This window comes from Lucilia sericata, unplaced genomic scaffold, assembly GCF_015586225.1.
Source record: "Lucilia sericata isolate MDLA Ls3-8-SP2 unplaced genomic scaffold, ASM1558622v1 Contig000039F_arrow, whole genome shotgun sequence".
Taxonomy (NCBI): Eukaryota; Metazoa; Arthropoda; class Insecta; order Diptera; family Calliphoridae; genus Lucilia; species Lucilia sericata.
The window spans coordinates 591,896-606,074 of record NW_023994077.1 but is presented as its reverse complement, the minus strand read 5'-3'; the positions used below and the strand labels follow the sequence as shown (position 1 = coordinate 606,074).

General features: G+C 31.7%; 2 protein-coding genes across 3 annotated transcripts in view; one reads left to right on the top strand and one right to left on the bottom strand.

Moving 5' to 3' along the window:
• Positions 1–7,034: 7,034 nt before the first annotated feature.
• On the bottom strand, positions 7,035–10,153 carry LOC119613502 (pre-mRNA-splicing factor syf1 homolog). The gene is made up of 4 exons (XM_037969532.1): positions 9,958–10,153; positions 9,185–9,882; positions 7,798–9,130; positions 7,035–7,736 (listed from the first exon to the last, which is right to left on the bottom strand). Exons 1-4 carry the CDS (start codon positions 10,000–10,002, stop codon positions 7,173–7,175), a joined length of 2,640 nt encoding a protein of 879 aa, XP_037825460.1. The 5' UTR covers positions 10,003–10,153; the 3' UTR covers positions 7,035–7,172.
• A 371-nt stretch (positions 10,154–10,524) lies between these two features.
• LOC119613513 (CDK5 and ABL1 enzyme substrate 1) overlaps positions 10,525–14,179 on the top strand; it is a 39,890-nt gene continuing 36,235 nt past the window's right edge. Inside the window, exon 1 of one of the 2 annotated variants that reach the window (XM_037969547.1) lies at positions 10,525–11,153. The gene's annotated coding sequence lies outside the window, so the exon portion shown is untranslated. The remainder of the gene's footprint in view (positions 11,154–14,179) is intronic. The other variant, XM_037969541.1, reaches the window with a different exon arrangement.

Sequence of the window (14,179 nt, the reverse complement as noted above, 5' to 3'; positions counted from 1 at the left end):
TTTTTAGTTTTAGAAAATGCTTGTGTTGAAATTTACTTAAACCAAAATGTATTTAATTGCTTTTTAAGTTAGTTTTAATCCCTGGCATAAAATTTCAACTAAAATAGAGAAAATTAGAATAGTAAAAGGAATTCTCTTTTTAATCCATAAATTTCACCAATTTACGCATTTGTTTATCTTCTATGGCTTTTATTTTAGTTTTTCGGTTTATTTTGGCTTTGTTCCTAAAATGAAATAATCATAATGAATAAAGTGAAGGGAAACATTAACCCAATTACATACACTTATTTGCTCTTTTTTCAGTTTACTGGGCTTTTGAAAATGACAAGCTTAAAAAGCTAAATTGTAGAAAATTATAAAAAAATATAAAAGTGGAGCCAATAAGGTCACTCACCAAAAAAAAACAGACAAAGCTTCATTAGGCAGATGGTTTAGAAGGAAAACTTGTAATTAACAGACTGTTCTATAGACTCGACTATATACTGTTCTATAGACTCGACTATATACTGTTCTATAGTCTCGACTATAGACTGTTCTATAGTCTCGACTATAGACTGTTCTATAGTCTCGACTATAGACTGTTCTATAGTCTCGACTATAGACTGTTCTATAGTCTCGACTATAGACTGTTCTATAGTCTCGACTATAGACTGTTCTATAGTCTCGACTATAGACTGTTCTATAGTCTCGACTGTAGACTGTTCTATAATCTCGACTGTAGACTGTTCTATAATCTCGACTATAGACTGTTCTATAGTCTCGACTATAGACTGTTCTATAGTCTCGACTATAGACTGTTCTATAGTCTCGACTATAGACTGTTCTATAGTCTCGACTATAGACTGTTCTATAGTCTCGACTATAGACTGTTCTATAGTCTCGACTATAGACTGTTCTATAGTCTCGACTATAGACTGTTCTATAGTCTCGACTATAGACTGTTCTATAGTCTCGACTATAGACTGTTCTATAGTCTCGACTATAGACTGTTCTATAGTCTCGACTATAGACTGTTCTATAGTCTCGACTATAGACTGTTCTATAGTCTCGACTATAGACTGTTCTATAGTCTCGACTATAGACTGTTCTATAGTCTCGACTATAGACTGTTCTATAGTCTCGACTATAGACTGTTCTATAGTCTCGACTATAGACTGTTCTATAGTCTCGACTATAGACTGTTCTATAGTCTCGACTATAGACTGTTCTATAGTCTCGACTATAGACTGTTCTATAGTCTCGACTATAGACTGTTCTATAGTCTCGACTATAGACTGTTCTATAGTCTCGACTATAGACTGTTCTATAGTCTCGACTATAGACTGTTCTATAGTCTCGACTATAGACTGTTCTATAGTCTCGACTATAGACTGTTCTATAGTCTCGACTATAGACTGTTCTATAGTCTCGACTATAGACTGTTCTATAGTCTCGACTATAGACTGTTCTATAGTCTCGACTATAGACTGTTCTATAGTCTCGACTATAGACTGTTCTATAGTCTCGACTATAGACTGTTCTATAGTCTCGACTATAGACTGTTCTATAGTCTCGACTATAGACTGTTCTATAGTCTCGACTATAGACTGTTCTATAGTCTCGACTATAGACTGTTCTATAGTCTCGACTATAGACTGTTCTATAGTCTCGACTATAGACTGTTCTATAGTCTCGACTATAGACTGTTCTATAGTCTCGACTATAGACTGTTCTATAGTCTCGACTATAGACTGTTCTATAGTCTCGACTATAGACTGTTCTATAGTCTCGACTATAGACTGTTCTATAGTCTCGACTATAGACTGTTCTATAGTCTCGACTATAGACTGTTCTATAGTCTCGAATATAGACTGTTCTATAGTCTCGACTATAGACTGTTCTATAGTCTCGACTATAGACTGTTCTATAGTCTCGACTATAGACTGTTCTATAGTCTCGACTATAGACTGTTCTATAGTCTCGACTATAGACTGTTCTATAGTCTCGACTATAGACTGTTCTATAGTCTCGACTATAGACTGTTCTATAGTCTCGACTATAGACTGTTCTATAGTCTCGACTATAGACTGTTCTATAGTCTCGACTATAGACTGTTCTATAGTCTCGAATATAGACTGTTCTATAGTCTCGACTATAGACTGTTCTATAGTCTCGACTATAGACTGTTCTATAGTCTCGAATATAGACTGTTCTATAGTCTCGACTATAGACTGTTCTATAGTCTCGACTATAGACCGTTCTATAGTCTCGACTATAGACTGTTCTATAGTCTCGACTATAGACTGTTCTATAGTCTCGACTATAGACTGTTCTATAGTCTCGACTATAGACTGTTCTATAGTCTCGACATATAGACTGTTCTATAGTCTCGACTATAGACTGTTCTATAGTCTCGACTATAGACTGTTCTATAGTCTCGACTATAGACTGTTCTATAGTCTCGACTATAGACTGTTCTATAGTCTCGACTATAGACTGTTCTATAGTCTCGACTATAGACTGTTCTATAGTCTCGACTATAGACTGTTCTATAGTCTCGACTATAGACTGTTCTATAGTCTCGACTATAGACTGTTCTATAGTCTCGACTATAGACTGTTCTATAGTCTCGACTATAGACTGTTCTATAGTCTCGACTATAGACTGTTCTATAGTCTCGACTATAGACTGTTCTATAGTCTCGACTATAGACTGTTCTATAGTCTCGACTATAGACTGTTCTATAGTCTCGACTATAGACTGTTCTATAGTCTCGACTATAGACTGTTCTATAGTCTCGACTATAGACTGTTCTATAGTCTCGACTATAGACTGTTGTATAGTCTCGACTATAGACTGTTCTATAGTCTCGACTATAGACTGTTCTATAGTCTCGACTATAGACTGTTCTATAGTCTCGACTATAGACTGTTCTATAGTCTCGACTATAGACTGTTCTATAGTCCCGACTATAGACTGTTCTATAGTCCCGACTATAGTAATATCAATATGTAATATCAATAATTAACATTTAATTGTTATTACTAAAATTATAAAAAAGTTAAGAGTTGTTCAAACTAAGTATAAAAATTGAATGTTACGTTGATAGCAGTGATGCCTGGCTTGCATTGGCTGCGAAGTGGTTCTTAAAGCTAAAAATTAAAAATAAACTCAAAAAAAAAAACATTTTCAAACTCATTACTCAAATTTCAACGCGAATAATTTTCGTTTTGCTATTTTTTTTACTACTACTACTGCTGATTTTTATAATAAATGAAAATTTTGTTATAATTTTTTTAAAATAAATTTCTTAAGAACGAATGCAAAAAAAAATGTTTTAAAGAAAAGTTTCAAGTTCTTTGCAAATGACTTGAGAGAAGCAGTGAAATGTTTTCTTTAGTGCCACTAAAAAGGAAGTTTCTTTTTACTAATTTTTCTTTAACAAACAACAACAACATTAAAAAAATAAGAGTTTTTTTAAGGCAACCAACCAACCATCTTCCCAACTATGCAACACACACAACAAAGTTAAAAATTTAGTTGCTGCTGCAAAAAACTGCCAAGTGTAGCTTTTTATAAAATGTTAACAAATTATAATAATAGACAAATGACTTATGATTGCATTTTGCAATGCACTCATACTGTTTAATACTAGCATACACACTTACTCAGAAGTATCTAAAGGATACATACACTAAAACACTTGCAAAATTGTGCAAAATTTTTGTGGTAGTGATGATTATTTATAGCAGTTGTAGGAGTAGTTGTGATAATGATGACGACAGAAGAAGAAAAAAAAAACTTATTTTTTGATGGGTGTTATTTTTCTAAGAAATTTTTGTTAAACATTTAGAGATGTTATATTTGGTTTTGGGTGCTAAAAGTAACGTTTTAAAGTAACTGAATAAAATGTTTATATTTATGTGCAGGGTCCCACACAGTACACTTTTCGATTAATTTGTAGGCCCTCGATTATACAACGTTCTCTCGTGTGGACTATAGACTATAATCTGGAATATTTATTCTTCTATAGTCTAGATGATAGACTATTCTATAGTCTAGATGATAGACTATTCTATAGTCTAAATGATAGACTATTCTATAGTCTAGATGATAGACTATTCTATAGTCTAGATGATAGACTATTCTATAGTCTGGACTATAGGCTATTCTATAGTCTGGACTATAGACTATTCTATAGTCTGGACTATAGACTATTCTATAGTCAGGACTATAGACTATTCTATAGTCTGGACTAGAGACTATTCTATAGTCTGGACTAGAGACTATTCTATAGTCTGGACTATAGACTATTCTATAGTCTGGACTATAGACTATTCTATAGTCTGGACTATAGACTATTCTATAGTCTGGACTATAGACTATTCTATAGTCTGGACTATAGACTATTCTATAGTCAGGACTATAGACTATTCTATAGTCAGGACTATAGACTTTTCTATAGTCAGGACTATAGACCGTTCCTTAACGGTAGAGTGTTCTCAATTCGTTTTAGTCTTTCTTTTATTTGTTTTTAAGATTTTTCACTATTATTTCCATTCATTTGCGACATAGAAGGCGGTTAATTTTTGTAATTTTATGTGTTCAAATTTGAATTTTTCCACAAGACACAAGAGTACAAGAAATAAAGACATTTGCCTTAAAAGTTAAAGTGTTATTTTTGGGGAAAGGAACACTTAGACACACAAACAACGTATACCCGGAGAATCTGCTCTAATTAGTGGCAGGAAGTGGCTTTTTTGCCATAACGATTGTCGTTGTCTAATGAAGTGTAAAAAAGAAAAAAATTTGTAACAATTTGAATTTGAACAATCTTTTTTTTTCAAGAATTGTCGATTTCTATTGCTAAAGGGAAGAAAAAATACTCTAGTGGTTTTATGTTAAAAATTGCTATTAATTTAATGATAAGGAATTTTCTAAGAAAAACTACTTGGTATATTTTTTTCTTTGTTTTTTACCATTTGTAAGCAACTTCAAAAGAAAAGTGCTTAAAATCATAATTTTTAAAGGTAATTAAGTTTTTTGTAGATTTTTTTTTTTACTTTTTGGTACCAGATAAAGACACTTTTGTTTTTGGGGGAAAAAAGTAGTATTAAAACAATGCCATTTGAGTTGCTAGAGTTTTTGCTATAACCATGCCAGTGATAAGCCTACAATGCATTGTATTTATGACTTTAAACGGATAAGCATTTCCATGAAATTTTCCGTTACTGTTTTATTTCTACTACTAGTACTTTTATTATGACTTTACTATATATGTAGTAAGTTTAGCCGAGTGGGTAAAACATAATTCTTTTCATTTCTGTTAAGGTAGAGGTATGCAAAAATTTTGGAGACAATGCTTAGCAAGGCAAAAATTTTGGCAGATTTTTAAACAGAAAAAAAAAGAAAAAATTTTCAAACCAAAAATTTTTAGAAGGAAGCAGTAGAGTTAACGTGAATATTAAAACAATGAAAATGGCTTACAAAACGTAGATAACACACTCTACAACAACAATGTGTATATGTACATATGTGTGAGTGTGTGTTGAAACAGTTATGAAGCTCATAAAAAAGGAAACGGAAGTTAACAATACATTGTCATGTTTTCATACAGAAAATTTCTCAAACAAAGATTTAAAATTACGTAGAAATATGCATGAATTTTTTAATGTTTTAAGATGAACGGCAAAAAAATCATTATTCCTCTACACTTCATTTGGAGCTTCACGACTTAATTTTCAAGCAACAAAAGCAAATGTTTTGCCTCATTTAAAACAACAACTAAGCAGAGTCGAGTAGCAGCAAATATGAAAAGAAGAAAAAGTTGAAAGGAAAAAAAAACAACTTTGTTTACAGATTTTCTTGTTTACCTTTTTATGTTTATGTTAGAATGGTGTCTGTATCTGTGTGTATGTGTGAATAGGAGTGGAAATTTTATTTCTTTCTTTTTCCCAGCCTGTTTAACTTTTATCTTTCATTATTTTCTTGATGCAACAATGTATTACAATGTTAACATGTCGCTATCAACAGCAGAAGTAGAAGAACCATGAAAACATCACCACCATCATCATCACCAGCTTTTTAATGACATTGCACAGTGGGATGATTGGCGCTATCTTGCTAGCAAACAAATTTTGGAAAAAGTCTATACAAAAGTTTTAGGGGGATAGGAATTTTAGCTTATGTTGAAAATACCCATAAAATGAGAGTCCCTAAAAGTGTGCTGTGATCGACTCTCAAAATAAAAACTACATCTGCTTCATAACATTCCAGCAGGAACAATATATTCCACAAGTATATCCACTGTACTTTATAATACAATTCCTAACAACTACATGTGTATTTTTTGCTAAATGTCTTTTTTGGTAGAGTAGTTTTGTGTACAAACACACATTCATAGATCGGTATATTGGCTAGAATGTGCTTTACTTGTTGTAGTTGCATAATTTGCGGCTTGTCTTGTACAGAGATTTTAAGCACAAGCAACAGCATCAGCTGCATATTCTATACACTTATGCACTCATCATCATCATCATAGACTCATATACACATCCATGGCCACAAAGACACAGCACATGTACATTTTGTTATTAAAGCAGTGGCAACGTTTTAATATGCATGTCAACCGCCATGTTCTATGGCTGAGATTTAGGTTAATTTGTGAGACATGTGAACATACATACATCATACACACACACACACATACAGAACTAACAACCAAGACAAAACAACATTTGTAGGAAAACATAAATATAAAACAAAACACACAAAAACAACAACAAAAACTTTTAACAAATGTTAACAACAATAACTAAAAACAAGAAAAGAAACTATATGGCAACAAAAACTTAACCGAAATGAGCATAAAATTTATTGAAAAAACAAAAATTAATTGTGGGGTTGCAAAAAATAAAGCTAACTTTAAGTTGGCTTAAATTTTGCTGTTAATTTAAAGGCGATGAAAAACCAAGGTATCCAAGCTTGCTAGACATACTGAGCGTAAACTTTATTGATAACAAAAATTAATTGTAATTGGGGATTTGTGTTAATAATTTGAAGGTTGCCAAAAATCTATATATAATTCACACTAGAAATCCAAACTTAATAAACACTTCAACACTCTTCACAAACATAACTTGCACTTTATAATAAATCTTTTTTATATATATTTCCTTTTATAATAACACTCTTCAATCATCATCGTCCTCATCATTATTAGCAGGTTTTAAACCGCCAAACACTTTAGATGGTATAGACTTTTGTTCTATTTTCAACTTCTTCATTATCACATCATTTTCATCTCTACGTGTGACTTTTTGTGCATCATTAGTTTCATTATTTTCCTCATCATCATCATCCATATCCTCATCTTCGTCTTCATCACTGTCGCCAATATCAATTTCATCGGGATTAACAACTTTATCTTTAGCAGAACCACCTTGTGTTTCGCCTCGTACAAACATAATATTTGAGGCTGTGGATGATTGTGGTTTGAGTGGTAGTTTATCTTTTTGTTGGTTATTTGCTTCGGCTGCTTTGGCATCCAGCATACGCATAGCATCACCGCCGGCAGCATCGGCTGGTGTATTGTTGGCTATATATTGGGCAGCCATCATATTAACCTGGGTATTATAAGTGGCCTGTACAGAACGTTTGATACGCAACATTTCACGCATGGTATCTTCATTACCATGTCTAACCTCGAACTCTTTCCAGGTTTGCCAAAAGTCAGCAGTAATGCGGGGATCACAGACCTTAAAAAAAAGAAATTTATGTTAATATACATTTCTACTAAAAATCTAATTTAAAACTAACCTGTGAACAATGTGCATATATCGCTCTCGCTCTGTCTATTTCTCCCAATTTAGTTTCCATTTCAGCAAATCTTACACACATATGACGCATATTTTCTTCGGGTAAACATTCAATAGCCTTCTCATAGATTTCTCTAGTGCGAGGCAGACCATAAATCTCTGCTGCTTTTTTAACAAATATATTATACATGTCATACATTTCTTCAGGCTTGACAGCACTAGTAGCTCTATCATATACCGCCATGGCATGCCGGGCCAAACCATGATCTTCTTCCAATTTGGCATAAAGTAAATAGAAATATTTGGCATGTTCTGGAGGACAATTTTCCAAACATTGTTCAAATAAATCTCTAGCTCTTTCCAGTTTAGAACCACCATACCGTTTAAGGAATTTGGTGAGATAAGCATTCCATATATCGTAAACATTAGGCCATTTAAAGAGAGCAATACCCTTTTCATAAGCTCTAAAGGCCTCCTCAAAGTAATTGTGCTCTTCCAAGAACAGACCATAGTTAATGATGATTTGTGGTGTACAGATTTTCAAATCTATTATACGATCATAGACAGCCTTGCAAGTCTTAAAGGTGCCAAATGATTCTTCCAAATCAGCATACATGGACCAGACCTTTAACGATTTGTATAGGCGCATTTGCACAGTTTCTGTGTCATCGTGGTAGGCTACCTTGCGTTTAGGCATAACCGTAGCCTTTTGCATGAGTTTAAGGGCTGCATCGAAATTCTCCTGCCGAATTTCCATTTCAGCCCATTCACACCAAACACTGGCTAAATCTTCTACCTTAACATATTCCACCTCAGTGCCCCGTTCAAATACCACACGAGCATCTTCCACCTGACCATTGGATTCATAGAATTTCGCAAATTCTATCCATAAAGTGTGAAGTTTACCCACAGCCAATTTAGGTTGCACTGTTTGCACAGCCTCAGTGTAGGTATTGATGATCTCATGAGGTTTATCTTCATACAATTTAACACGTTTATGCCACTCGTGTACATTGTGAGGATTTTGACGCAATAGAACACTGTTCAGCAACAGGAGACGTCTTTCCATAAGATGTTCAAAACGTGCCAAGCGCAATTCTACATCTATGTCGTCTTCTTCGGTAGCATTAGGATCATTTGCCACAAACTCCATGCGTTTGTTTAAGGACAATTCCTCAAATTGAGCGTATTCATCGAAAACTTGGGTAAAATCACGTACGGTTCTCACCGTTTGTATGGCTTCCTCGTAAATATCACGAGCTCTATCAAAGAGACCAGAACGAACATAATAATCGGCTAAACAATTCCACAAGTGTCCCAATTGATCGGTGTATCTGGAAAAAAATTAAAATATTATATTAAGACTCAACGATTTTTTGCCCACTTACCTTCTCAGGCCTCCTCTTATAATGGCATCCACATTTAGGGAATGTACTTTATCCGGATTTTTCGATATCAAATCACACAACTCATTCCAAAGCTGATGATTCGATTTGCCCTGCCTAGAAACAAAATGTTCATTGTCCACTATACTAGCCAACTGCTGGGCAGCATCATCTAAACGTCCCACACTCAGCAAATACTCTATATACTCCTCAGCATCATCCGGAGCCAATTTTAAATAACGTCTAAAGATTCTCACCGCCGTTTCGGGAATATCAAATTTTTGCACAAATTTCAAATACAAAGGCCATACACGATGATGTTGGGTAATAGGCAGAGCTCTTAGAGCACGATCAAAAACATGCCGGGTGCGTGTAATCTTACACTGCAATGTCATGAATAAACCATAATCCATCCAAATGCGAGGCATTTTATGCATAAACACCAAAGCTCGTTCAAAAGTATTATTCACTTCCTCATACATGGGATCGGTAATACATTTACCACGTACTTGCTTCCTTCGTGTACGTAAATAGTTGTACCATATCTTATAACTGCCGGGCAGTTCCTTTAGCGCTCTTTCGTAAACAATATTGACAGCATTATTGGGCGCCTTGGCTTTGTGATCAATATAACGTAACCAGTGTTTGACAGAGTAGGCATTACGCAAAATCTCCTCCTCATAGGGAACATCCTCCTCGGGCTAGAGTTCCATGGTGAAAAAGGGAAAAACACATGTGAGTAATAGTTTTTTTAAAGTGAAAATATTTGTTCTTACAAAATCTATTTCCATGGCCAAAGAGCCTACATCATTGTTGCTCATATTAAAGCAGAGATATTTAATAAATTTTTGTTATTTTTATTAAATAGTTTTTAGAAATTTTTATAAATTTTACGAAAATTTCTTGTAAAAGACGCTGCAAACAAAAAATAAAACGTTTAGCTGTCAAAGGCCGACAGCTGTTAACAAATATTTAACAGCTGTTTGACAGCAATGATTTTCAAACTGTAAATAGTGCTTCTCATTTATTTTCACATAGTGTTGGAAAACGAAATCTTAAAAACTCTTTTGTCGTAGTTAAACTGCAATAAAACAGTAAAAATGTTAATTATTTTATTATAAGATGTAGTAATATAATTTTATTTACTAATAACATTAAAATAATATATGTAAACATTTATGTCTGTTCTCTTATAAAAAGTAAATAATTAAAGAGGACATTTTACCGCTATAATAAAATTTAAGCGATTTTTAAGCTTACGAAAATTTTCTTTCTTTGAGATAGTAAGCAACATTGTATGAGTAAAAGAGAACTGTCAAAAACAACAAATGAACAAAAATAAGAAAAATTTTTCACTTTATTTTATATTTTTCCACAGGCGAGTTATAATTTGACGAGTAATACCATTAAACGCGTGAAAATTTGTTAAAAATTTAAATAATCTATTAAAATAAATAATAAAGTTTATTGTAAAATAAATTAAATGAAAAATTAGCAAAATATTAAACAAATAAATAAGTTTAGCAAAAAATCGGAAATTTTTTACGCAACTTGCAGAACCTCCACCAACCAACCAGCACTCCAAGCAAACACACATCACATATACAACAAAGTAAAAGATAAAATTAAAAAAATATATAACCATAAAAGCGTATAAAGCAAAAAATATAAAATTCATCATCAAGTTAAAGAAAATCCAGAAAATAAACGAGTCATTTTACATACAAAGCTTAAGCAAATAAGAAATGTTCTGCGACTGGTTACAAAAGTAATTTTCCTGTTATAAAGAAAAAAATATAAAATTTTTAACTTTTATTTTTAAAAGAAAAGTGCAGTGTTTTGTTTTATTATATTGCTTAAATTAAATTTATAAAAATTTATTTGCCAAAATGGTACGTTTGAAACACTTGTAAAAAACCAAAATTTGTTAACAAAATTTGGAAATTATTAATAAAAAAATATAATAACTAAGGTAAGTTAAATTGCTAAATATGCCTTATGGTTACAAATAAATCCTTTGTTTTCATTATTAATTTAGTATATTTTTGTTTTCATTACCTAGACTAGGCAGTAATCGATTTTCCTCATATAATTTCCACAATTTTCACTTCCTTTTTTCTGTGTAGCCTTTTCTCTTTCTAGCTTACATCGCCTGCTGGCATGTTTTCCTGAATTTTCTTTATTTTGTTTATTATGTCGGGGTTTTTCTTGGCAGAATTTTGAAAGCCGGTTTATTAGTTACTTTACAGATTTTCTTGTATTTTTCCTTTGCCATCGTATTGTTTTCATGGTCACGTGATGTGTAGTCATTCTCATTCTTATTGGACAATGTTTTTATTGTCTTGTTTTTTATCGAGATGAATGGCAGGCAGGCTGACTGGTAGCAGCGTTATATGACTAACTTGATGTTGTTGCAATTATTCTTGGTGTGGTGTTCAAAATATCAACATTTGATACAGACTTTTTGGAATGTTTTGAATCAGTATCCCAAAATAAAAGTATGAGGCACATTTTGGATATTCTTTGCTAGATTAGAATTTTAAGAAAACCCATTAGAAATTTCGGAAAATCCAAAATATAAACAGTATTTTTATTAAAACCCTATAAAGAACTTTGTCAATTATGTTTGAGAATTGGGGATTAATATTTTAGAATATTTTTATTTTAAAAGTTTTAAAATATTTACACTATAGAAAAAGTACAATACCATGATTGTTGAATAGAGAAATTTATGCTTCAAATGCTGTACAATATAAAATTTTATTCGAAATTTTTGTTTAAGACAAAAATTTTGTTCTATTGAGACATTTCACTAAAAATGTACATATTTTTTAAACTAATTAATACATTTTTTATTTTAATTTACTTATTTTTTATTACAATCATATTAATAAATACAAATTGAAATTTTTTGGCACAATTACATTTGTCGTTTTCATTCATGCAATTTTTCTTTATTTTTTTTACGAATTTCTCAAAATAAATTAGTTTTTACATCTATTTTTTAAATTAGCAACAAAAAGTTTTTTTTGGCTTGTCATTGAAATACGTCATTTTTAAATTTGTTATCATGATATAATAAGTAGTGGGTTGTTATTGTTTTATTTAGCAAAAATAAATATTAAAAAACAAGTCCTAGACAATAGTTGCTGTCAAACACACAACTTTTCTATAGAAAAAGTTGCTGTCAAACACACAACTTTTCTATAGAAAAAGTTGCTGTCAAACACACAACTTTTCTATAGAAAAAGTTGCTGTCAAACACACAACCGTTCTATAGAAAAAGTTGCTGTTAAACACACAACCGTTCTATAGAAAAAGTTGCTGTCAAACACACAACCGTTCTATAGAAAAAGTTACTGTCAAACAAACAACTTTTCTACAGAAAAAGTTGATGTCAAACACACAACTTTTCTATAGAAAAAGTTGCTGTCAAACACACAACTTTTCTATAGAAAAAGTTGCTGTCAAACACACAACTTTTCTATAGAAAAAGTTGCTGTCAAACACACAACTTTTCTATAGAAAAAGTTGCTGTCAAACACACAACTTTTCTATAGAAAAAGTTGCTGTCAAACACACAACTTTTCTATAGAAAAAGTTGCTGTCAAACAAACAACTTTTCTATAGAAAAAGTTGCTGTCAAACACACAACTTTTCTATAGAAAAAGTTGCTGTCAAACACACAACTTTTCTATAGAAAAAGTTGTTGTCAAACACACAACTTTTCTATAGAAAAAGTTGCTGTCAAACACACAACTTTCCTATACAAAAAGTTACTTGTGACATACCACTTTTCTATAAAAAATATATTACATACAGGACATTTCTATTGAAAAAGTTTCTCTGTCAATCAGACAACTTTTCTATAGAAAAAAATTTTTCTATAGGAAAACTGACTATTAAACAAACAACTTTTCTATAGAAAAAGTGGCCCTGAAATACACAACTTTTCTATACATTTTCTATAGAAAAAGTGGCGGTCAAACAGAGAAACCTTCTAGAGTAGTTCTTAGAAAGTATGGCATCATAATATTTCCAAATTCTATTTAGGTTGAATTATTTTTTCCTTCCTAAAACCTGACAACATAATTGCTATATTTTTAAAGTATTTTTTAACCAGAATTAAGTTTCTTTTTTTTCATAATTTTGTTTACAATTTAAGCATATTTAGTTTTTTATTTTGTTTTTCATATTTTGCTTTGCTAATATCTTTGTTTACAAAAATGAAATAGGTTTTTTTTGTCCACAATTTTTTTTATGTCTTCATTTCGTAATTCTTAGTTGAATGAAAAGAGTAAGTTAGTGTGAGGTAGCTCTTGACTGAAAGTAAATCAAAACCAGCTACAGCACTTCAACTACTACTACCACTACTATTGAATATTCTATATAAAAAGAGACACTCTTTAGATATCACTATAAAACTCTGTAGTGATTGTTGTTTGTGCTTTTTATTTTCTTCTTACTGCCGGCTCTCTACCTACTAAACTAACGATCGACGATCGTACGAGATTGAAAACAACCAACCAAAATCTAAACAAACTTAAACGATCGTAATGTATGAATGCATGTAGACTTTTTGTTAAATGAAATCTCTTTTTTAGAAATATTTTTTTTTTTTTCGTTTTCATAATATTATTTGTTGGGTATAAATACTTTGGAGTTGTAATAAGAACTCCTTAGTTTGAATTGAAAAGTTGAAGTAAAAAGGTTTTCTTTACACATACAAATTTTGCAAGATTTTGAAAGTTGTAATTCTTAATAAACGTTTGTGAAATTTGCATTTAATGGAGCTGTTATTAATTAAATTATTTTCTAATTTAATTTTAATAAAATTGTTTAAAAATTTTTATAATTTTTCAAAAAGTTAAGTGTTTTGCAATGAATTAAACAAAATGGAGTGATTTATTGGAAGCAAGGAGTTTGTGATATGAGTTCTAAGGAAAAGGGTAAATATTGTTTATATGAATTAATAAGTGGTTTTTGATAATTAGGTTT

Coding starts and splice junctions, on each gene's coding strand:
- LOC119613502 (XM_037969532.1), bottom strand. CDS start 10,002: ATGAGCAACAATGATGTAGGCTCTTTGGCCATGGAAATAGATTTT. Junction 9,883..9,957: donor TGGCCATGGAAATAGATTTT/GTAAGAACAAAT, acceptor ATGGAACTCTAG/CCCGAGGAGGATGTTCCCTA. Junction 9,131..9,184: donor ATAAGAGGAGGCCTGAGAAG/GTAAGTGGGCAA, acceptor ATTTTTTTCCAG/ATACACCGATCAATTGGGAC.